The sequence below is a fragment of the Bidens hawaiensis genome, unplaced genomic scaffold, assembly GCF_021521415.1.
Source record: "Bidens hawaiensis isolate Kalapana, Puna unplaced genomic scaffold, B.hawaiensis_p1.1 tig00027332_1, whole genome shotgun sequence".
In the NCBI taxonomy this organism is placed as follows: Eukaryota; Viridiplantae; Streptophyta; class Magnoliopsida; order Asterales; family Asteraceae; genus Bidens; species Bidens hawaiensis.
The window spans coordinates 75,742-101,815 of record NW_027494422.1 but is presented as its reverse complement, the minus strand read 5'-3'; the positions used below and the strand labels follow the sequence as shown (position 1 = coordinate 101,815).

At 33.6% G+C, this 26,074-nt stretch overlaps 2 protein-coding genes and 1 pseudogene across 4 annotated transcripts; 1 reads left to right on the top strand and 2 right to left on the bottom strand.

Moving 5' to 3' along the window:
• Positions 1–57: 57 nt before the first annotated feature.
• Positions 58–5,669, bottom strand: LOC143575292 (sialyltransferase-like protein 2). The gene is made up of 12 exons (XM_077059702.1): positions 5,458–5,669; positions 5,293–5,366; positions 3,431–3,520; positions 3,221–3,298; positions 2,716–2,813; positions 2,260–2,452; positions 2,033–2,123; positions 1,890–1,954; positions 1,480–1,634; positions 1,154–1,235; positions 837–946; positions 58–750 (listed from the first exon to the last, which is right to left on the bottom strand). Exons 1-12 carry the CDS (start codon positions 5,543–5,545, stop codon positions 561–563), a joined length of 1,314 nt encoding a protein of 437 aa, XP_076915817.1. The 5' UTR covers positions 5,546–5,669; the 3' UTR covers positions 58–560.
• Positions 5,670–8,024: 2,355 nt separating this feature from the next.
• On the top strand, positions 8,025–11,182 carry LOC143575291 (uncharacterized). 2 transcript variants are annotated; one of them, XM_077059700.1, is made up of 7 exons: positions 8,025–8,119; positions 9,379–9,462; positions 9,568–9,622; positions 9,807–9,857; positions 9,970–10,061; positions 10,134–10,211; positions 10,324–11,182. In XM_077059700.1, the coding sequence occupies exons 2-7, from the start codon at positions 9,407–9,409 to the stop codon at positions 10,472–10,474; spliced, it is 483 nt and encodes a 160-aa protein (XP_076915815.1). In that variant the 5' UTR covers positions 8,025–8,119; positions 9,379–9,406; the 3' UTR covers positions 10,475–11,182. The 2 variants fall into 2 exon arrangements, with proteins under 2 accessions (XP_076915815.1, XP_076915814.1); XM_077059699.1 differs by having other exon boundaries at positions 8,044–8,064.
• Positions 11,183–11,718: 536 nt separating this feature from the next.
• Positions 11,719–14,663, bottom strand: LOC143575290 (mitochondrial phosphate carrier protein 3, mitochondrial-like; annotated as a pseudogene). The gene is made up of 6 exons (XR_013142735.1): positions 14,311–14,663; positions 13,078–13,438; positions 12,894–12,937; positions 12,280–12,494; positions 12,061–12,185; positions 11,719–11,969 (listed from the first exon to the last, which is right to left on the bottom strand). The product of XR_013142735.1 is annotated as a mitochondrial phosphate carrier protein 3, mitochondrial-like (transcript).
• Between the last annotated feature and the right edge of the window lie 11,411 nt (positions 14,664–26,074).

Below are 26,074 nucleotides of genomic sequence, written 5' to 3'. Positions count from 1 at the left end.
CTAAATAAAACCATGCACAAGAGTTTTAAAAAAAGCAACCTTCAAAGTGCGAGTTCAAAGATAAGTGGATGACGAAGAGCTAACACATCCTCAATATCCAGTTCGACTCTAATTAATAATGGTTAGAAAAGCACATTGTAGCGACCATTTGTAATGTCACGGGACAAAACACGTTCGGTTACTAAATCAAACATAAACCTATGGCCGGACAAAAAGAAATAAATGATGCGACACTGATAAAATAATCGATGCTAAGCCTATTGATTCTTTGATCCCATACAAAAAGACCATTAATATTAATAATTAACAAATTTTACAACTGTTCAGTGAAGCCGAATCTGCTCCGCGCATGATCAGAAACGCCAACCTAAACCAAATTGCATGATCCGGTTGGGTGATTAGCATATAAGTATTTATTAAAAGGAGTGAACGAATTACGGAGGGGATGATACTATAGAGAAACTTACAGATAGTGAAGAACGGGTATTTGGTAACATGCTGATAAACTTGAGCAGCAGTGGTTGCGGTTTGTGTATATGGAGGTGATGATAAACGTCGGGTCAGCTATTGGACAAGGTGCAGAGTTGACTGTGTCCAACGCTATGTTCCAAAGGGTACATCGTGGTCTCTTTCACATATTTTTGATGATCAATAGCCGCTTTTCTCAGGGATGAAAATTGGCTTTTGTGGAGTTTCTTCTTGATGATGGAACAAGATGCAAGTGGGTCATCGGACCCGGCTGCAACCCATCTGGTACAGTAATAAACCGTTTTTATTCGAAGATTAAGATCATTATTCTAAAGATAACAAGATGCAAATGGTGGATACAGAAATACCTCAGCATTTTCTCTGACGCGAGTCTAGCAGCAGTGATTGTACTTTGGCTTGGCACCCATTTGACAACACGGTTTGGGTCAGCTCGCATAGGCGAATGGATTTTGATAAGCTTATATAAGCAATTTGAACAAATAAACAATAAATTAGTGTGGCGAGAGTGAGAACTTTTTATATCAAGAAACAACAATAGTATTACTAAAAAGGCAGAAACATGATGCTGGATATATAATAATCTCGTTTCTTAGAGAAAGGGAGGAGTTTATCTCCTAAAAGTAATATATAATAATCTTGAACAAGGAGTATATAATGAACTTACTCCTAAACACTCCATCATCTGGTAGTAAGCGCGACCCTGCAATGGGGTGTGGCCTTGTCGAGACTCGGAGAAATATCTTGTCCTGAAACCAGCATTTCCATGATAACTCATTAGACATTTTACATAACTTCAAACACTGTTTCCATAACGACAAATTACGGAGCTAGTTTATCTATGTTTCAACAAGACAAATAGACTTTAGAGACTTCATTGATTAAATTAAGCAAAGCTGGCTGGTTGTTGACTAAAACCTGATGCAAGTGATATGGCATGCCACATAGTAACCAATAATAAGAGGAGAGAGAAGTTTATATAAGATTGTATACCATTCTTTATATCCTGGATCCACAGTAAATCCATACATGTCAACAGTATCACATACTGACAGAGCAAATTCAAGAGCCTTGAGCCCAGTTCCCTTTGCAGCTGAACCGAAAGATGCACCTAACATGAGATATACGGGATTGAGAATTGGAACTTCCTACAATACAAATTTATAGCTTGAAAATCAGGGAGACTGAAGACAAAAGGGTATATTGGACACAAAAATAGCATGTACAACATCTTGGTAATTAAATTCAAAAAATCTGAGAGTTAAACATTCAAAAATATATATTTAAACTTTACTTTACATTCTCATCAAAACTTAAAGAGTGTGCATGATGTTCAATAATGGTTGTAACAAGTGAAGCATTTCGATTAACATTTGTAGTAACCATGTAAAGACTGTACTCACTCGAATCATTTTGTTCATGATGTCATGGATTGTAGTTTTTACGAGTAGCACCTCCTTCCCAGTTTCTGTAAAATGTGAAACTCTCAGTATAGTTCCAGTGATAATACTGAAATAACGCATGTAAAATTACAAGAATAGAATACCATATAACTCGGCGACTTTATCCAAAGCTTTGGCAGAACCCCTATTAAGTAACCGAAATGTACTTTTTGTACCCACATGCTCTGTGTAATTCTGCATAGCAACAGGAGGGGAGCATTGGGTTAATAAGTTTTATATGCTGAAATTTGGATTAATAAACCATATTGAAGAACATTTGTTTTCACCAAAAAAAACTATATGCTAAGATTCAAATGTAACTGATACATACATTGATTGGTGCACCGTTTTCCCTGAGAACAGCATCATAACCATCAATCTCTTTCCCAAACTTTGTTTTTAACAGATCTCCAGAGTTACCAATAACTGCACATCGGCCATATTGACGGGGCACATATGGTGGTGTTTCAGGTAGTACCAAAGATAGTTTCTCCATGCAGAGTGTTTTATTTGCACAGTTGTTACTGCAACATGAGTCGGACCGAATCAGACAGGTAATTAACTATGAAAGACTATTTTGCGAAATGAAAATAAACTGGACATTTATAATCTAACTAGAAATATTGGCAATTTGGATTCTTTTTCCTGAACCAAGCCGGATATGGCTTAACTACTCAAATAGTCAAATTCATGCATCAAAACTACTCAGACAGTCAAATCCGCTTAAGTTAGAACATTTAAACTACTCAAATAGTCAAATCCATGCATAAACGGACAGTAGACTTACAGAAGTATTCCTTTATTAATCCTTCTCCATGCATAATCTGTCCATCCATTAGGTACATCAATGAACTCCTTTGTGAGAATGGTGGTACTCTTCCGAACCTGGACGACTCAACGTATGAGTAATCAAACAATAATAAAAAAAATACAAAACTAAACAGCTTGAATATCAGTTCCCATTTAAAGTACCCATCAATGATTCAAATTCTGCACCTTGATATTTTCTTGATACCAAAAATAAAGTTTAAAGTATCTTTGTCCAGTTTGGCATAAAAAGCTTCCATATATGTTAGATAACTTAAGTATCACTTAAAAGTGTCATTCTACAAAGTAAATTGGCAATCAGTAGCATATTTCAAAGCAGACGAATCAACATCATGTATTAAGTTTTGCTTGTAGTACATTAGGTGGCACCAAGTGTGAATTTTATTATTATACAACTTGATAAGAGAAGACTACAAATTTCACAAAATAAAAACATTAAAACTAACTACACATCATAGACTAACCTGCTCCCATGTGGCAACCGCTTCACACAGATTAAACTCGAAAGATAAGCCCTCCACGTTTCCAGTTTTGGGGTCTTTCTGTTAAAATACAGTCAATTAAGATACTATACAAAAAGATACAAGTAGAAGATAAACATGAAGAGGAAAAAACTAATTATGGGCATTTAACCATATTATGTTAACAAAAATCCTGAATTTGAGAAAACCTACCCACATAGGAATGGTGTCACTGGGAAATTGTAGTGTAACTTTGCAGTAGTCTCTGCTACCAATAGCTTGCAGCCCTAATCCATTTGCCGCCTGAACCAAAACGATCAATGTGAGCACAACAAATCACAAAACAAGAACACACTGATGTTCTTATTATAGTGTTACTACATAACCTTCTAACAGTCCTGTTAGGCTGTTAATCCTTTAGAACTAGGGCTTCACACTCAATTCTATTTATTTGCAGCATGTAAAGCATCAAACCTCTAAAAGTACAGAAGTACATATTCTCTAAGTTTCAAATAGTACTAACTCCTCAATTAATAAATAAACATTTACAGCTCTATTAATCAACATGAACACTATACAGAAACAAGCCTGTAAACGAACCAAACGTTCAGTGAACTGTTCGTTGACCCGTTCGATCGGAAGTTCGTTTACGTTCGCTCATTAAATAAATGAACGAACATGAACAAAAAGTTTGTGTTCAATTTAAATGAACGAGCATGAACACATAATTTGTTCATTCATTTATGTTCGTTTATGCTCATTCATGTCCGTTCATTAATGTTCGTTCATTTATGTCCGTTCATGTTCGTTCATTTATGTTCATGAATCATGTATTTATATACTTTTAAAAAACTTATTTTGATGTGGTTTTAGAATGAATCATCTACTTATGGGTTTATACTTATTCGTTTGTGTTCATTTATGTTTGTTTGTGTTTGTTTACGCATTTCATATATGTTCGTTTATCTTTGTTCAATTGTGTTCATTTATGTTCGTGAACTGTTCGTTTAGATTTTAAATGAACGAAAAATAAACGGAAACGAACATGTTCATTTTTTAAACGAACGAACATAACAAATTTTTACAAACAATGCTTTATAAAAATTACAAGGAAACTTGCCACACACTTCTGAAATCCTTTATCCTTTAGAACTACGGCTGTATACTGAATTCTATTTATTTGCAGCTTGTAAAGCATCAAGCCTCTAAAATCACTAGAGTAAATGTTCTTTAAGTTGCAAATTGTTCTTTTTCCTCAATTAAGAAATAAACATCTACTGAACTATATTTATCAGAAACCATAGCTGATTACCTCTATTCCTCAAATAACTAACTTTTGCAGACAATGTTTATAAAAAAAATAACACGAAAACTCAATTTACTTGCAGCATGTAAAGCATTAAGCCTCTGAAATCACTACAGTACATGTTCTCTAAGTTTAACAAAGATTTACACCTGTATTTGTCAGAAGCCATAGCTGATTACCTCTATTCTTCAGAAAAATAATTTTTGCAGACAATGTTTTATTAAAAAATAACACGGAAACTCAATTTATTTGCAGCACGTAAAGCATTAAGCCTCTGAAATCACTACAGTACATGTTCTCTAAGTTATTATTCTATTTCCTCAATTAATAAGCAAACATTTACACCTCTAATTATCATAATCCATAGCTGATTACCTCTATTCCTCAGATAACTAACTTTTGCAGACAATATTTATAAAAAATAGCACGCAAACTCAATTTATTTGCAGCATGTAAAACATCAAGCCACTAAAATCACTAAACAACAACTTCTCTAAGTTTTAAATTATTCTACTTCCTATATCAATAACTAAACATTCACACCTTTAATTATCACAATCCATACCTGATTACCTCTATTTCTCACATAACTAACTTTTACACACAATGTTATATTAAAAAATAAAAATAACACGGAAACTCAATTTATTTGCAGCATGTAAAGCATTAAGCCACTAAAATGTTACAATCCTGTTTCCTCAACTAATAGATAAATAAACATATACAGCTAAATAATTAACTTCTATAAACAACATATTTTATAACTCACCACACACTTCTGGAATCCGCTTCGCAACGACAGCAACGCTTCGATCTCATCATCCGAAACATTTAACGTCGTGTCTGTTCACAAGTTAACAACCACAACACCAAATTAAGCTACTAATTATCAACAATTAGAGATGAAACTAAATAATATAAACACGAAGCTTACTTAGATCCGAGACGCCAGTGATGTAGATGAAAATGGCGGCAAATCCAGACGCTAAAGCGATAATGAATGCTAATTGTAAGAGCCTCATGTATCAATTAGTTGTTGTTTAGAGATTAATAATGTATTGAGAGATCTGAGGTTGATTAGTTTAATTAATTAAAGTTTAATTAACTAACTGTGTGTAATTGAAAGATATTGAAACCCTAACGGATTGCAGTCTAGTGAGGTGTGATTGTGTTTTCTCGATCTGATTTGCAAACAGAGGACTTTTATAGTTACATCAAAGTAGCAGTTATGGCCCTTTAAGAGTGTTGTAACTTATTACTTACCCCCCAAGTTTTGTATGTGTGTCGGGTAATTAGTGAACTAGTTTTTTTGACGTCGTTATATTAGAGCATTCTCAACATGTCTTTTAAATTATTGTGAGTGGATTTTACTATTAAGTGTTTGTAACTGAAGGAGATAAAGAAATTTTTATTGGTGAATAAATTTGGAAAACACTGTTCACCCTACACAAATTTTTAACGTATTAAGAGTGGTTGTGAGTGGAGGGTAGAAAAAATGTAATGATAAAAGCTAAAAGTATTATTTAATTGAAAATGAGAGAGAAAATATAGTGTTTTTTGGTTTAGTTATAGAGATAGAGCTGGGCAAATAAGTATTGTAAGTATTACTACTACTCATAAGCTACTGCTACTTAGAGCTGGGCAAATAATTCCAGTTAATGGAATCGACTCGAAAATTGAATCAAAATCAACCGATTTGGGGCCGGAGCCAATATGATGCCGTCGGGTGGGGAAATAATCCCTTCCAATTCAGGTTCCGGGGGACCATCACACTCGAACTCCTGGACGGAAGATTCGTTCTCGATAGGAGTGTTGATGGAGCCATTTCCCGAAACATCAACGGAGGGCGCCTCAACCGCTTCTGCTGATGCAGGGCCGCCCCACGAAGGAACTGTTGTCCGAAATGCGAGCTTGGAGTCGTCAATGCGAAATCGCATTGTACGACTCGAGCAGGACAATAGCCCTTATCTACTAGATAAGGGCTAACCAGTTTGAAAAGATTGAAACCGTAGGTTTGGAATTGTAATTCTCACCGCTAAACCGGTTTCAAACTTGTTAACCAGACAAAAACTTATCATAAACCAGCCAAATAACCGGTATCAACCCAAACTAAAACCGACCATAGATTATGGTATTATTATTATTATAATTGTTTAATGTGTATATTAAAAAGTCATTTTATTTTTATTTTTGTTATAATTTTTAATAAATAATTTTATAAAGTTGAGATGGACTGTTATGATTTGTTACCCTTTTTTTAATCTAAACTCCAATATAGGTTTTACTAGAAACTTAGTCATATCAAATATAGTTAACTTTTATAAAACTTACAAAAGAAAATTAACTACACTCTTTTTTTTCTTAATATTTTTACCATATTTTAAGATCTAGCCATAAAACTGAACAAAAATATTCAATTAGAATAAAAAGACATGTAAGTGGACAATAAATTGCGTCGTCATCTTATTTTAAAGGGCAAAACTGATTCTACACTTTGAAAACAAAAAAATAATGTTTGTTATAATATAACTATGATTAGCTCAAGATTAATGATGTGATTTAAAAAACTTTAAAAATAATTGGAAGAAATAATAAACACATAAGTGTAAATTATGAGAGATGTTACTCTAACCTTTATGTGGTATTCATACAACTAGTTTTTACTATTTTGGAAAACAAAGTTACATTATTGGTTATGCATATTATTGCAACTTTTTATATCATTGTTTACAACAAAGGTAAAATAGTCATGTGTGAGAAATAAAAAGATCGAAATATGAAATTTCTCTTTACTTTAATAAATGCAATTTATAATTATGTCATGTGTTTTTTTAATTATTATATCCTTTTATTTTGATAAGTCGATAACATATTTTATAATGTTCTCCAACACAACACGACCCGAACGAAGAACCTATATGAAAAAAAAATAATAATAATAGACCCGTCAATGTCATCAACATATCAAATTGAGTTTAATAACATAAACAAATAAAAACAACTAGCAAAATCTCACTCATAACAAAACTACCCGTTTTTATACAAAAGTTTTATAACATACTTAAATTTAAAACATCTAACTTATATGAATCAGGTCTGTTCAAAAAACCAGTGGCTCACCCGATATAAACTCAAATAAAACTAGCTAAAACAGCTTGATTTGAAACGATTTAAGCCAATCTGGCTCATTTTTGTAACCGAGTTGAACTCGACCCAAGCTCGGCTCAGTTCATGGCTCAGCTCGAACTCAAACTCGAACCTAGCCGAGCTGCCTCGTTTAATTTTGAGTTTGAGCTTGAACTCGCCCTGATTCGACTAAGGCTAGACCCGTGAACAACCCTAATATGTATACGAAGAGTAAAAGAACAAAAAAAACAAGAAAACACAAGGACCATATTTGTGAATATGCATACTTACAGGGTAATTTGTGTTACTAGTTTAACCTTGTAAGTAATAATAATAAAGCATTTGATCATCGGCTCCGCCGTCTCGCCCACACCACTAACGATTACTGCATCAGCTCCGCCGTCGTCGTCCACCGGTTAGTTCTCCGGCGTACTCACTATACCACCACACATACGTACACACACGAACACGTACGGTGACCAATTTTGGTTTAATTTGGTTAGGGTTTGACTGCCGTACATCAGTTCTGTATTTAACCTAATTTGTAGTTTCATTTGATTGAACAATTAAATAATATTTGTTCATGATTTGAAGTACTGAATCAATTCATTTAAATTAGTGTTCATTTTGATTTGTTAAAGAGTCAATTAAGTGGTTTTATTGTCTTCAGAATTGAGTAACTGCTGGTGATTCATTAGGTTAATATACAAATATGACTTTCCGGTCGAGTATATTAGCGGCTTAATAAATTTTAATTTCAATATATCGAAGTAAAGTGTGAATCTTGGAAGCTATCGGTTCCTTGGTAAAATATCGTTGCAAAATATCGGTCCATAGGCGATGCTGACGGATATTTGGCCGATATATCACCGATTTTCCCGGATGTCAGTTTTTTAAGTCTTATTTGTCAATTTTTAGTGTTTTAAGTCTTAATTAGTTTGCTACAATTGTTAGTGTTTTGTAAGTTGCAAAAGGTTAATTTGTTAATGGTAGGAGAGTATACTGAATTGCTAGTGTTTAGTTGTATATATAAATTCTGCATGATATTAAAGTTACCGTTATCCCACCGCGATAACCGATATCTCAAATATCGGTCCTCGACCGATATCCGATATTTTTCCACATTAACTGCATAGTGAGTATTCAAAGTCATAAGTGGACTGAGTATGAGATGAAAGGAGTATAACTTATTCTCTCGGTGTAGATCTTCTGTCAGCTGGAATTTTTTTTCATTTGTTAGTAGTTCTAACTTCTTCTAAATGCATGTTGATTTGTTAATATCATACATCAAATGACATTGATGTAAGAGTAAACGGATAAAATATCCTGTTGCCTTCAATCAATCAAGTTGACTAATCAAGAATCAACAACTAAGTGCAGCATGTTTGGTTATTAAGGCTTTGGGTCGGGTTAATTAATTATTAGAAGGTCCATTGTTTGTATCCTGTTCACCAAGTTCTTAGCTCTAGTTGTTATCTATATATACGCTGCTCTGTAATTGTAATCTTTGCAACTTTAACTATTTAAAGATAAACCTTAGTTTCAGCCTTGATCGAACCACGTTAAATTCTCTGGTTATGTTTTTTTATTTTCTGCATGAGATATGTTCGTGTTTTGATTGTTTCCGTTGTGCCACTTGATTCCTTACACAAGAATGAATGTATGAAATGACTCCATATTCACTGCTCTTATATTCAACCTCACAAACTTAGTGCGGTCAACACTGCAGGTTTCTACGTTTGTTAGACTTGAGCATTATGACAAAGTTCAGGAAGCTCAATCGTCCTACTGGACATAGGATGTCCATGCTCAGGTTTTTGATTGTCGATTTGTCTTACATGTGGTTTATCCTTGCTTGTAGCAAGCGTTGCATGACACCTAGGATGAAAACACTAAGTAGTATTGTGTGTTTTTGCAGGACCATGGTTTCTCAGTTGGTGAAGCATGAACGAATTGAAACTACTATTACCAAGGTAAACTACCTTATTGGATTTTCTCTTATTATCATTAGCAAAATTGCATTGTTGAAACTTAAGACAATACTCGTGTATAGTGTGAATTAAACTGTAGGCTGTAAACTATAAAGCCTTGTTACTTATTTCAAAAAGAGTGCTACATGTTTCCTATTTTCATCTTATTTACTTTTAATTGTTATAGGCAAAAGAAGTCCGCCGACTTGCTGATAACATGGTGCAACTTGGGAAAGAGGTATGTGTAGCTTGAACCTTTTATATATTTCATACTTTATGTTATTTGTTGAAGCCAATTACCTATCTGCCCATCATCAATATGTTTGAACTGTTGTCTAAACTATTTACAGGGTACCCTTTGTGCTGCTAGGCGTGCTGCCGCCTTTGTGCGAGGAGATGATGTTATTCACAAACTATTTACAGAGCTAGCTTACCGATACAAGTGAACATTAAACCTCTTTTTAAGTTTTTTACTCAGTATTAACTGTGGTTAAACAATATATTGCTGATGCAGAGATCGAGCAGGAGGATATACAAGAGTGCTTCGAACTCGTATAAGGGTTGGTGATGCTGCACCAATGGCATATATTGAGTAAGTTTTTTTTTTCTTTTTTTTATCACATCGGCTTAAAGTACTTTTTCATTAGTTTATTCTCTCTTTATGATACATTAAGTTATATTTTTAAACATTGTGACTTTAACAGGTTCATAGACAGGGAAAATGAGCTTAGACAGTCAAAACCGCCGGCCCCACAACCAGTTCAAAGGCCACCATTGGATCCGTGGACTAGATCACAGCTTAGCAAGAGTTTTGCATCTCCTAAAGAGGTCAAAAGCTCAGAAGCAGAGGATTAAAACTTTTGGAATTATTCGTTTAAAAGGTATTAAAAGAATGTCAACACTAGCTTTTAAACTTAATGTTATGAGATTGTAGCAGCATTTTATGGCTTAGAATGAATAATTTGTTTGGCAGCTAAGTGAAAGAAGCTTTATGCGTACATTTTTCTCGTGATTTAGGAGGATTTGGATTATGAGTATGATTATATAAAGTTGATTTGAAATTTTGAATCACATATGAATATTTTTCTTGGTTGGATGAGATTTTAAGAAGCAACAAAAATGTTTCTTCACTTAGGGATTAGAGTGTTTAGGATAGTTTACTTAATGTGTTGAGTGCTTCGATTATATGCACTTATGGTCATACTTTCGTCGGTAGTTCTAGGTGTGGCTCAATTCGAGCTTGTCTAATAGGAGATATGCATGATGTGCCTTTTTCGTTTATTCACATTTTCAAGTAGAGCTTGTTTGATCAAAAGCCTAGTCTTAATAGATGTTTTTGAGCCATTGACTTGACTCGTTTGTAGTCCTAATTGGAAAGCTGGCTCAATAAACCAGTTTTGAGCCATCGACTTGACTCAACTCATTTGTAGTCCTAATTGGAAACTTATTTATGGTGGTTGCAAAATGCCCCCAATTTGTCGATTATTGAAGTAAGCTTCAAAGAATAGCGACAATAGTTTGGAGTAGGGGTGGCAAACCAGGTTCTTTCTAGAACCGGTTATGGGTTTGGTCAACAAAGTTAAGAACAGGGTCGGGTAGGAACCGATTTCGGGTAGGGTCGGGTTTTTGACCGGGTTTCTAACAGGTTTTTGTTCGATTTGGTTCCAGGAATGGTTTCTTTGAGAAACGGAACCAGGTTTGTACCTGTGGGTCGGGTCTGAAACCGTGTTTGATGTCCCCCTTCTAGTTTGGAGCACTTACAAGAGATTTGCATTTTATTAACACAATTAGTTGCATAATTAGCTAACTCAGACAACCTCCTTGTCCTTTTGTATTCACCACTCTTTGATAGTGTTGAAGTACGAATGATTTACGTGTGACAATACGCGAGAGAAACAAGAATGTGAGACGATTGTAGTACGAATGATTTACGTGACAATACGCGAGAGAAACGAGAATGTCAGACTAAATGATTCTACCTGACAAACTTACATCACAAAATACATAATGATCAAATAACAAAATAACAGTTCAACCGTGAACCATATTAAAATGATAAAAATCTAACCGCGCACAAAATGGTCCATTAGAAGGCTTACAGGAGAAATAGTGAATATATAATTTCTCTAAACAATTTACTTGTTTTACAAAATTTTCATAAAATGTTTAAAAAATACAAATACTAATAAACAAAGCAAAAGCAACTGAAGTCTGAAACACCCATAAGGTGCTTATTTGCAATCAACATAGGTGTCTAATAAATAATCACTAGACAATAAAGAATCAGATACAATAATTTCTTATGCTGGCTTACTTTGCAGCAACAGGAGCAGTGCCACCGATAGTCGGCCTAAAAGAATAACGAAATAAAACAAATAAATAAAACAAATTCGTCGTTTTATAGTTATAAAGCTAGAGAATATGATTTAGAAGAAACTTACAGCCCGACGTAAACTTTGAAAGAATCATAGATACCCCATTGTACTCCTGTAAGACTTCCAATCATGATTATACGAAGAGGCAGCCCACGCGTGAAGAGACCCCATAAACCGAGTTTCTTGACAGCCTGCAGAATGGGTTGTAGGTCAAAATGGTCAAAACTGCAACTTTAATATTTGATCAACGGGTTTAAGGGTTTAAGATATTGGGTTTATACTTACATCTCCTACAGCAGCACCCTCGGCATTGTTGAGGAAAGAAACCAAATTATCAACCGGGTGAGAAACAACGGCACATAATATACCTGCCAAATAACCACCAGCAAAGCTCACTCCGAGCTGAAAGCTCGGACTACATTGCTCTTTTGGTGTGGGGATGGCATGTTTGTACATCATCTCCACAATTGTCTCAAAAGACGCAAACTTCATCATTGTATCTGCACAACAAAGTAATTTAAAATTAATAAAAAATGACACTCAAATAATAAATTAATTAGTTAATTAATGTATGAAGAGGTTCATTACAGATTACTAAATTATTCGAGGAACATAGAGAAAAACTAATCATACGTTTTTTAATGTTTAACATTTACATGCACATATGTAGGTCATGTGTAGGTAATATAACCTACACATGACTTGCATATGTGTAGGTTCTATAAATAAACAAAATTTATTCTTTATTCATATATTTTTTTTAATACTAGGAGAAATAAATATTGGATTTCAACCATTTTCATATTTTTGAATAACATCTACAACTATATTATGAATTTATGATGCAAAGGATAATAAATTAACAATTATTAACAAACTACTATTAATTATAAACTCACATGGAATTTGTCTTCCCCATGGAGGAACCAGCCCCTTGTATAGCCTGTAAAATATATATAAAAAAATATTATTAAAATATTTTTAATCCTCAACTTTTTATGCAAATTTACTTAGGTGGAAACAAATATGTTACTTAAACTTTACAAATTAATTATTAGTTAATGAAGTGATCAATAATCATACCCTGTAGCACCTTCATTCCTGATGATCTTTGGAAGACCATCGGACAAACCTCTAGCGTATCCCGGTTGTGTTTGAACACGAATCTAACCGTCTCAAACAGACAAAGAGCGACGTCGGCTATTATTTCAGCTGATGCAGCACCAGCAAGGTAAATCAATGTTTTGTACTTGGTTGCATACTCGGGCCCAGCGATGTCCGAGTATGTTTTCTTGAAGTATTCATAAAACCCGTATTTCGAAGCACCCTGTAGACTATAACCGAGAAATGTTGGTGCCCAACCTTTGTAGAATCCTTTGATTCCTTGCTCTTTGAGTAATACACCAAATCCAGATGAAATGTTCTTGTACTTTGTAGGGTCAATCTGAATAACTAAAGGTTTGAACGGGTTCAGGTCAGCTTTGGATTGAACGCATGGACACGTTTAGCTATACAGGTCATGTGTTGTGTCAACCTGACAGGTTTGCAGGTTGGCATATATAACTTGTTTATTTATTTATCTAGTATTTTTTTAATGTTTTTTTTAATACAATAACTTAAACTATTGGGATTTTTTATGCCAAAATAAAAGAATAAGATGACATAGTTTAGACATAATTGGTTCAAGAGAATAAAAAATATATGTAAATTAGAATTTTAAAGTATTAATATATAAAAACATTTTTTTTTGTTAAATAGGTCATGTCCGGATTCAGGATTCATGTGCTGATGTGCGTAACACAACTTCTATGTTTATATAAAATTTTAAGTTTAAGTCACGCTTTTTTCCCATCAATTGCCGAACACGACACATTTAGCAGCTCTATGAATGCCTAGACTATTACATGAACACCACTTTTATATAGGTTCCATATTTGTAAGGTGGAGTCAAATTTTGTAAAAACTAAAATTTTGAGTGCATAATTAGAAATTAGTTTCTTAAATAAACATGTAATTAGTCAAATTAAAAGGTTTTTATGTAAAAAAGAAGAAATCAAGTTAAAATTAATAAAAACGTTGAATCTAAAATCTGGACTCCAAATGATTTATTTCATATATTTTATATATGTGAAACAACTCGTCAATGACATTTATTACATGATTCGGCCCATTGAGAGCCCTTCATTTCATTTTCATTTCATTCGTGAGGCCACATAATTCCAAGCATAGCCTAAGTTATACCGTTTTTGAAGTTTGGTCATTTTCTAACATGTTCACGTATTTGACGATATCTAACAAAAATAATCAATAAATCACCTGCATATTACATTTGACGACATCCAAGGGAGTTATTGCCGTATGAGTAATCCCACACGACAAAGTACCACCCGCGGTACAAGCAGCATAATAAGCCGGCGGAACATCTTAATACCACTAGGCTCACTTAGAGCCTGCACCACAACACCTCTTCCCACACCACCCAATGACACAAGACCCAACCCATCACTCGTGTTCCGTTGATTCACCACCACCTGATCAAATTCAAACCCGTTCTTCAACGAGTATAGGAAGCTCGGAATCAACGACCGCCTCGAATCTTCCATTAATTCTTTAGCAAATGTTCTTTAACTATCTTCAAGTTTGATTAACTTTGGTGAATAATAATTGTGATAGTGTTGAAATGTTAATTGTTCGAATGACATGTTATGTGGACTTTGAAAAGAAGTTATACATATAGATTTTTGTAGTTAACTTTTGCCCCTGGACTTGCATTAAATTTACAAGAGTGATGTAACTTAAATGGGTAGCTAGAAGGGTATTATCGTAATTGACTAAAATGATTTTTCTTTAAATAAAAAGGTAGCCAAAGGCGAAGAAACAACGTAATTGCAACCTTTACCTCCCCCTGTTGGACCGGAATATAAATATATATTTTAAACGTTTACGACTAAATATTTGTACACTATTAGATTTGAATCCCTAACTTTTTATGTTTTAACATTCTGATCACCTTACCATCTCATCTAAATAGACCTAGACCGATATATATGTCATATAATATAAATATATGATGCTAAAATTAGTATAGATATTAAACTATTAATATTATATATATATATATATATATATATTAATAAAAGTACTTTTAAACTATTAATATTGTATATATATAAATAAAAATACTCTTTCAATTTTAATAAGATTTTTTATCACAACTTGACTCCGCAATAAGCCATCAGGCCTACTAACTATAAAAACTTTGAGTTACTTTAGGTGCTATATATCCACCACATGTGGCTTAATGATAGGAACCCATGTTCGATTCTCACTTGTGTGTGCTTTGATGGATATGACAATGAAAGATTTGAACTATGCCTTGAAAGGTTGTCACCTCGAATCCCGGACCCACCCAAGTTTCCGTCCCACCGTGTGTTAACCAGTACTCTGCTCTTGTGGCGACACAACGACTGTCAAGTGACAGCAGACAATATGGATTCCCAGTGGAACGCCGAAGACAAACTTTGAAGCCAACGTGAGCGTGGTTAAGACAAAAATAGTATGGCCAGAGTGGGGTACATGACTCTCCAATTTAGGAAGTGCGATAGCCTAAAAACACAAGAAAGTCGTCGTTCTAAAAACGTTATGTTTTTTTAAATGTTATGTAGTAACTATGGATATGTTTTATTTCTTTTTTTTATTTATAAATTTAATATCACATGAATCTTGTTAAGTTGAATTTTATTATGGTTTTGAACGCCGTCAGAAGTTTCTAAATTGGTCAACAAGCATAAGAAAACTGACTTTAATTAGACGACACAAAATTAAAAGTAAAGTTTTAAGGCTTCAGTCAAAATAGGATACTTCAAAGAAATTGACTTTTTTAAACCTTATTTTTATGTATGGGCTTGTAAAGTTTGATGTATTGATTTGTAAGGTTTATTACAAATGGGCTTTTAGAAGCCCAAAAAAGATTACCTAACTGCCAACTTGGGCTGTGATTACGAATGGGCTTATAAAACTGGTTTGAGAAAACCCGGTTCCGACCCGAACCAAACCGTGGGGTTGTAACCAAAACCGTTTTTTCCAAACCGAACCGATTTGGGTTTTACATGATCAAAACAGGTTTAACCCAAACCTGTTTTAGAGTAGAACAAGTCGAACTGATCAAACCGGTTTAACCGGTCAGATTGGGAAAAAGTTGAACCGCTATAGGAACCAGCAGTTCGGTTTGGTTTGTGAACCAGTTTGACTGAAACCGGGTTTGAATGTGAAGCGGTCCGGTTCGGTTTCCAGCTAACCGGTTCCAAACAAGTTTTTTGTACACCTCTAGTTGTAACCTATACCCCAAAACCGGTTAAAACCCGGTCCTTTCCCCCTTATAAAGCGGTACATTTAGGCCAAAATGCGATTTGAGCACCTCTAGATGTGATTTATGATTTATCAATTTTAATTTTATTAAATATAGCAATACTATACTAAAACAAAAAAAATAAAACAAAAAAAAAAGATACGAAGTTCTTGATTTATGATTTAAATTTAGAAAAGAATATATAAACACATTAAAAAATTAATGGAAATGCATTTAAATAAAATAATTTAAAACAAAGGCCGAGTGTTTTTTATACTTCTATCGTTTTATAGTTTTATAATATTTATAATGTTATACTTCAAAATCTTTTTTTACAGTGTTTGAAACTACCCATAATACCCGGTCTGTTTAAAGCGGAAGCCATATGCTTTTAACATTATTAGAAGGTAGATAATTTTATTGTTGATTTCCAACACATTTTATTGGAACTCCCCGTGTAAAATATTCTTTGCACTGAAGTCTATAAAAGTTTGAAAATGTATTTGCAAATGAAGCAATGAATGTTGGTAGATTCATATCTACATCCAAATTCACGAGGTTACAAGATGAATATTATCTCTCATTTATTACTTTGTACTTCTTTGCTTATAATTTTTAAACACAAATTTTATATATATCAGGTTTTTTTAATGTTAATCGTATATTATTTATCAAAAAATAAGTTGGTTGTGGTTCAATGATAGAGCACTCACTTTATAAGTGAGAGATAGGGGGATCAAATTTCACTACCACCAACTTATATGGGAGATATGAGGGATGACCCTGGCTTGCCAAGGTCCGAGTCCTGATCTCACCCGGTTTTACCGGCTCCTCGCTGTCGTGCCGTTTGGCGGGCGTGGGGGTCGGGTTTTATCCGGTGAATCCCTCAACAGGTGGACCGCTATGGGCTCCGTCCGTCCGGACTAGTGGCCGGCTCGGGCTACTTTTAGCCAATGGGGGTCGCGTACGGGGTACCCAGCGTTACTTAGTTGGCCGTTCAAAAAAATATATATATATATATATATATATATATATATATATATATATATATATATATATATATTATTTATCAAAAATACTTTGTGAGACAAATTTACTATTTATCCAAAATCAAAAATTTTGTTTTCTTCCATGAAACTTTACCAATTTTTAATTCCTTTCCTTAAATAATTAAGGCAATACCTTTTGTACCATTTGTTCTATACACTTTACTTTTTTTCTTCTTTATACCTTACTAAATTTAAAAGTAATCCTTATAGTTTAGTTTGAATTTATGCAGGTCCCGAAACCTGATCTAGACAATAACACGGATCAATCCGTGATATCAAAGGCGGAATGCAATGACATCACATAAGTCTTGAATCAGTTTGACGAAGAACAAGAGAGAAAACGAGTAGAAGTTTATTTAAATATATAATTAGGAAAATTGGATTATAAAAATCTCACATTTTAACAGTTAGCCGATAATAATTCTACATAAAAATACTCTTACAACAGTCCCATCTATTACATTATTTTTTTCTCATGGGACCTCTGTTAAAAATAATAATAAAAATAATAATAATAATAATAATAATAATAAATCTGTTAAGTTTTATCTTAATTTCAAACTGATGTTTGAAAGCTATTGATCAGAAGGAGGATACGGGTCGATTAATGTAAAACTTATCTTAAAATGATATTCCAAGCGACTTATTTTTGTTAATTGAAAGTTTAAACTACTTAACAGAAGCAAGTTTGTCTTTTGGATGCTTGCAGCATTGTTTCGAGGTAACTAATACCTGCTAAGACATACCCACCCCAACCACCGACGACAGTGTACCCAGTTAGAGTACTATACCTGAAATCAGGTACCTCACATGTGCTCCTCTATCCTAAAAAATTTGTGCATTAGTGATTTCTACTATGCATAAAATTTTAGTGAAGAAAACCCGTTGGTTGAAGATCAACGAGGTGACATAAGTCATTAAAATTCCACCAAAGACACTAAAAATCTTGATTGTGTGTTGATTATACCTTTAAGTCTAATTTATTTTGTCCCACTTCAAACATCAAAAAGTCAAGCAAAATCTACACTACATGTTTTCCTAAAGTTGGAAACTTATATACACCTACTATATAATTTTACAATTAGTAAGGAAAATAATCACAATATTATTTGAAATACTTGAACTCATTCAAATATATAGTCAAAAACATTTTTGTAATTTGTACATATGAGACTGAAACATTTAGGACTGAAAGTGACAAGCAATGAAAGACATATGCCGACAAAAGACACTACAAAAAGATATCTTTTGGTGTATCCTAAAGATAATGACATATGATGCTTGTATCTTGTCACTTGCAATAGGAAGAGTAGTAACACTAAAATCTAATCTAGTATGGCATGCAATTAGATTAATACGTTTGTTAAAACACAGTTAATGGTTTTTAAGATGATGAGAGTTCGTGAAAGAGACAACACACGTTAATTACACATATATAAGCCAATATCGCATTTACAACTATGTTACTAATACGACTTCCTATCATTATCATGAAGATCCTCTTGCTGCCATGTAGATCCGTCTAGAGGATCACACTGTTATATTGATGCCATGGGCTTTATCTTGTTATCTCGACGTGATGTTGTAGGCTCGGTTTTTATATATACGCTAAGCTATTTTTCTTAATTAAGACGTATGTGATATTGGGTCAGCTACCACTTGACAGTCATTGTGCCACCACAAGAGCACAACTCTCTGGCGTAACACACAATATAACGAAAACCCAAATGGGCTCAATATTCAAACTGACAACATTTGCACAAAACCTAGCTCAAGTTCTTCATTGCCAATATTCACGCCAAAATGACACAAGTGGGAATCGTACTTAAGTCTCCACTGTAAAACCCAAGCATTCTACCACTAAACCACAAGTGGGTGATGGGTTGAATATTATATAAACATCATTTATTGAAGTTTATACCAAAAAATAGCTAGATATTAGATATAAAATATAATTTACGTTGTTTAAATATATATATATATATATATATATATATATATATATAATTGTATAAACTGAGAGTTGCATTGCAAGGGTGCGGTGGTGACTGACCACTAACCTTCACGGGATCCTTGGTTTTCCTTCTTCCTTTTTCCTACTCGCAATTCTATAATCACCACACGTTTTATTTCTTTTATGAAAATGATAATATATGATTTAGGCTTCATCAAAACACTACCTACTATCTTCATTTTTATGCAGTTTAATTTCTCAAAGTTTATTTACTTGAAAATTTTATTTTAATAGGATTAGGAGAAACAAGTTATATATATGTTACTTTAGGTTAATCTATATAAAAATATAATCGAGACACGTAAACAAGGCCGACCAGTGGGCTAGCAAAACCAAACAAAGATTTTAGGCCCACACTTAATTAGTACCTCCAAATCCATAAAAATATATACAAACATTAAATATATATATATATATATTATAATAGATAGTATAAATACAAAATTATGCATTGGTCTGGTGGTAAACTTGTATGTTGCTAAGCTATAAGTCATAAGTTCTATAGACTGATTCAAGATTTTTTTTTCAAAATCATGAAAGTGCTACAAAATTTCATTTCGATTTAGGACTCCAAAATCTTTGTGCTGACCCTCCATGTAAATATACGAACAAATGTATAGCGAGTTAAACTCAATTAAGTCAAGTTTAACTGGAGTAGGGTGGATTCTCAAGAGGTGACTAGTTTTGCTAAAATTTCAGGTTGCAATTCCGATAGGGTTGAATATGACAAGATGTCCATGATGGGAAGTAATTATAGACGGATACAACTAGACGCCTTCCAAATGGAAGGTAAACATGTTATGTATGTGATTAAGTAGTTTTGTATTTGTTTCGATGGTTTGTTAGTAGAAACAGTCAGTTAAACATTAACCGGGTAAACTAGTTGCAAAACCCGATTATCTTCATGTAATCACTATTTCGTTGGTCGACTAGCTACTTGCTAGTCATAGCTCTATAAATCTTCTTGTCGTTCAATTAAAAAAACATAAGTTATATGAGAGTTATGTATTATTTTATAAAATCATAATAAGAAGAAAATATAATGTATCATACTATCATCATATGAATTGGCCAACGACATAAACAAAAGGATCAACAAACACGAATGACAGCACGATACAGTGTTACACAACTGAATTACTATGTATGTGCATTGTACTATTGAACAAATTTGTGATTCATATGTTGTCTTGCTCCTCTACACTACTATTTTTATTACTACATCTTAAAAATGGTTAGCTATTTCTTTAATGTACTATTATTCTATAGTTGTTATATAAAACATTTATATTTATAGGTATTAGATATTAAAATTTTGTGTATCTATGTTCTACTCATCTAGTAATATACTTTCCACGTGATCGTCATTATAGCTTGTTGGAGTTTATGGAAAGCTAGGAACGAAAGAATCTTTGAAGACAAAGCGATCAAGGTTGAAGATTTTATTGATGAGATGAGATCAGGCTTTTGGTGGTGCAAATGTATGTCTAAATGTAAATCTATAGAGTAGTCTAAGCGGTGCAATTTCAACTTGATGTAAGATTGTCTTGGGTACGCCCTCTCTCCGGCTTGTGGAGCAGGGTGTGTCTTGCTGGTCTTTGACGGGTCATTAGTATCACTTTTCGCTAGTGTAAACCTTTTTTGTGTTAAAATGGAGATAACTCATACTAACTATATTCAAACATAATCCCAAAAAAATAAAATCACATAACTAACCAATTTAATTTCTTTTTTCTCTCTTGAAATTGTTTTTTTATATTTTTTACACATTAAAGTCATTCGGATGTCAAATTTAAACAAATTGTGAATCTTTTTTAGTTTATGAGAAGAAATGTTTGAGATGAATGAATGCTTTAAATTGGACACGTGGCAAGGTAAAGTCCATTCAATGTTTGTTTTTTTGTTTTTCATATTTTTTATTCAACAAGTTGATCATAACAAATAATCTTTCAAAACCAATATAGTTGAAAAAAAAAACCTTAGAGCGTGGATGATGTAAGTTTAAAAAAAGTTAAAAACATATAAAATGATTTGTATAAATAAGAAATAGTTAAGAAAATATGAACAAATGATTTTTATCGCTACTATAATGTAATTCTTCAAATAATTAACGTTTTCATGATTTCATCCAAATCATAACTAAGAGCTATTTCATTTTTTAAATTTATGCATATTAAGGTATTTAACGGCTATAAAATATATTGGTTTTTTATGGGCAAAATATTGTTAATGGATTTCTACGAAAAAAAAGCATAAAGTATGTTAACATGTGCAAAAGAATTGCTCATGAACTTTTACGAGAAAAAAAAAAGTAAGTTACCAACCATATATTATCTATTACATATTTTTTTTGAGATGGATATAAATTTCTTAATTTTATATAATAAAATAAAATACCAATCATAGTGAATTCATATTATTATTATTATTATTAAAAATAGTTAAGAAAATATGAACAAATGATTTTTATCGCTACTATAATGTAATTCGTCAAATAATTAACGTTTTCATGATTTCATCCAAATCATAATTAAGAGATATTTTATTTTTTAAATTTATGCATGTTAAGGTATTTAACGGCTATAAAATATATTGGTTTTTTATTTGCAAAATATTGTTAACGGATTTCTAAAAAAAAAAAAGCATAAAGTATGTTAACATGTGCAAAAGAATTGCTCATGAACTTTTACGAGAAAAAAAAATAAGTTACCAACCATATATTATCTATTACATATTTTTTTGAGATGGATATAAATTTCTTAATTTTATATAATAAAATAATACCAATCATAGTGACTTCATAATATTATTATTATTATTATTAAAAATAGTTAAGAAAATATAAACAAATGATTTTTATCGCTACTATAATGTAATTCGTCAAATAATGAAAATGTTCGTCAAATAATGAACGTTTTCATGATTTCATCCAAATCATAACTAAGAGATATTTTATTTTTTAAATTTATGCATGTTAAGGTATTTAACGGCTATAATATATATTGGTTTTTTATGTGCAAAATATTGTTAACGGATTTCTACGGAAAAAAAAGCATAAAGTATGTTAACATGTGCAAAAGAATTGCTCATGAACTTTTACAAGAAAAAAAAAGTAAGTTACCAACCATATATTATCTATTACATAATTTTTTGAGATGGATATAAATTTCTTAATTTTATATAATAAAATAAAATACCAATCATAGTGACTTCATATTATTATTATTATTATTATTATTGTTAAAAATAGTTAAGAAAATATGAACAAATGATTTTTATCGCTAATGTAATTCGTCAAATAATTAACGTTTTCATGATTTCATCCAAATCATAACTAAGAGATATTTTATTTTTTAAATTTATGCATGTTAAGGTATTTAACGGCTATAAAATATATTGGTTTTTTATGTGCAAAATATTGTTAACGGATTTCTACGAAAAAAAAAGCGTAAAGTATGTTAACATGTGCAAAAGAATTGCTCATGAACTTTTACGAGAATAAAAAAAGTAAGTTACCAACCATATATTATTTATTACATATTTTTTTGAGATGGATATAAATTTCTTAATTTTATATAATAAAATAAAATACCAATCATAGTGACTTCATATTATTATTATTATTATTATTAAAAATAGTTAAGAAAATATAAACAAATGATTTTTATCGCTACTATAATGTAATTCGTCAAATAATTAACGTTTTCATGATTTCATCCAAATCATAACTAAGAGATATTTTATTTTTTAAATTTATGCATGTTAAGGTATTTAACGGCTATAAAATATATTGGTTTTTTATGTGCAAAATATTGTTAACGGATTTCTACGGAAAAAAAAAAGCATAAAGTATGTTAACATGTGCAAAAGAATTGTTCATGAACTTTTACGAGGAAAAAAAAATAAGTTACCAACCATATATTATTTATTACATATTTTTTTGAGATGGATACAAATTTCTTAATTTTATATAATAAAATAAAATACCAATCATAGTGACTTCATATTATTATTATTATTATTATTATTATTATTATTATTATTTTAAAAATAAGAAGAATGTATGATGTACGATCACATGAATTGGCCTGCTATATATAAACAAAAAGATCGATAAACACGAATGACACAATGCTATATAATTAAATTACTATTTGTGATTCACATGGTCTATTGCTCTACAATATATGGTAAATGATCACATTAAAAACCTTTATACTTCTATTGTTAAATTAAAAATTGTTATTAGATACGTAACTTCTTAGATGCGTGTCTACTTTTACTCAATGTAAAAAAGCTTTAATTTAATGAACACGAAAGTTATTTTCTACATGAATTACTTTCTATGATTCATTCACAAATTGAAGAAACACTAAGGGACCCCGGTAGATTACAGATAATCTGGGGGTTAAGTAGATGTTTCCTACGAGGGTTAGGTCCGGCAAAGATGGTTATTCTTCTGATAACCTGCAAAACAGACACCGTGAGCTCGTCACTGAGAAGGGGGGGGGGGGGTTCCTTCTTGTGACCACCCTCCGGCGTGAGAATCAGACTAGATTGCTCCGAATATAAGTGTATATTAAGAGATAGCTAGAGCAGATATGTGATAGTATCAGATGATATGTGATAAGATGTGATATCCATACCGTTCCAAGGTGTTGGAGTATTTATAGCCGAAGGTAGGTTTCCAAGCAGGTACAGCCAGCTGTATACTATTCCTTTTCTACCAACTGTGGGCTACGCACGTGCCATGCTGGTGGTTGGTGGGTAGGCAGCGGCTGATAGTGACATGGCCGGCTGTGTACTATTCCTTTCCCACCAACTGCAGGCTATGTACGTGGCACAACAAGGGTTGGTGAGTAGGCAGCGGTAGATAGTGACATTTTGTAATAGAGCGTGCTCCTCGTACTGTTGTCGGTGAGCTGTCACCCTGTGATTGGTTCATGGGCTGCTTTGGTCAGATCTTGTCTATTTTGTCCATACCTTGGCAGGTATAGTACAAAAGATCTTCCAGAAGCGTACGGACTGGCTCATTTGGGCGGGAGTATTCCCGCCTTGCTCATTCCTTCAGATGACATTACTGAATTATTGAGTGCCTTGTGCGTGTAGCCTTGCTATTAGTGCGGGTAGCCTTCCCTGATGGCTTGTATCCGCAGCTGCGGGAACAGGCGGGGTACTTCACCATTGGGAGGCTTTTCCTGCGGGAACAGCTGGCGTACTGCGCGTAAGGTCTTCATCTCTCTGAGCATGGTGGGTCCTGCGGAACCAGTTGGTCTTTGCGCAGACGTCCCTCTTCAAGGTGAGTCTTGCGGGTCCAACTGGGCTCTGCTGGGACCTACCTCTTCAAGTCCCCCCAGTCCAATGTTCTTCTCATGAATTGTTAATGAGGTGAACTTTTGGACTTAAGCAAAGGGTTTTGAAAATGGTTTTTAGTTTTAAGGTTTTCCGTGGGGATTCTTCCCGCGGTTTTCCTAATGTCACTCGCAGAAATTCCCGACTTTTCTGCCTGATCTTTGGTTATGATGCGGGTAGGTGTTTAACCCCTTCGCACGTTGGGAGCGTTGCGTTTCACTTGCATAGATTCTTCACGAGGTTTTGGTAGTTTTGGACATAGTGATCAGTTATGTTAAACTACCAATTCCACCTTGAAGTTTCAAACAAGGTAGTTCTCAACGTTCCCGCTATGCGGGGGTGCTATTTCCCTTTCCGCAAGCATGGTCCATAAGATCCTTCTTGGCTTCAATTCCCTGCAAGTGCTAAGTATGTGAAGGGTTTCGCCTTGACACTGTACCCGCACTTGTCTTACGGTTTCTTGTTTCCCAAGGTATCTTGTTAGCTTTGATTCCCTGCAAGTGTTATGTGAAGGGTTTCGCCTTGACACTGTACCCGCACTCGTCTTATGGTTTCTCGCTTTCCAAGGTAAGGGTATATTCCCTCTTATTTTTGAATCTTTAAATCTTTTTGAATGTTTTTGAAATTCGAAGAGTTGGTGAAAGGATAAGAACAGTCCAAACTGTTGAAGGGACGTTAGCGTCGTCCGACGGTTTCTTGTCAGTTTCAGGACGTGCAGGAAGTTATGGCGACGTGACGGTATATGGTCATTCCAGACGCTTTTTCAGGCGCGTGGGCGCGAGTTTTCGGGCGCGTGGGCGCAAATTTTACGGCACGCGTCCTTTCAATAGCTGTTGCCAGCTTGCTCTTTCCACGTGTCATAGTTTCATTGCACCTACGCTCTCTCTCTCCTCCGCATTAAATTCATCGCATTCATTGCGATGAGTATATAAAGGGGGAGAGGGTGCATCTTAATCCACACCTTCACTTCACTCTTCTTCTTCTAAACGATTTCCGGCGAATACTCTCACTTTCCCGTCGAGCATTCTCCTGAAATCGTTCTTTACATCCAAAACATGTCTTCCATTCATGATCATGAGGCTACTGCCGAGGAGTCTGTGGTGTACACCGAGAACCCAATGTCCGCGTCTGATAAGTACGATAAGAGTACTGCTGGCGAGTGCCAGTGTGCTCTTACCGTCGACCTGTACCAGTACATCATCAAGAAGTTCATGCTCGAGCCTTTCGAGCCTGAGTTTCCTGAGCCTCACCAGACGGTGTACGATGCCCCCAAGGGCAAGATAGGGGTTTATGCCTCATTCTTCATATATGGGAATC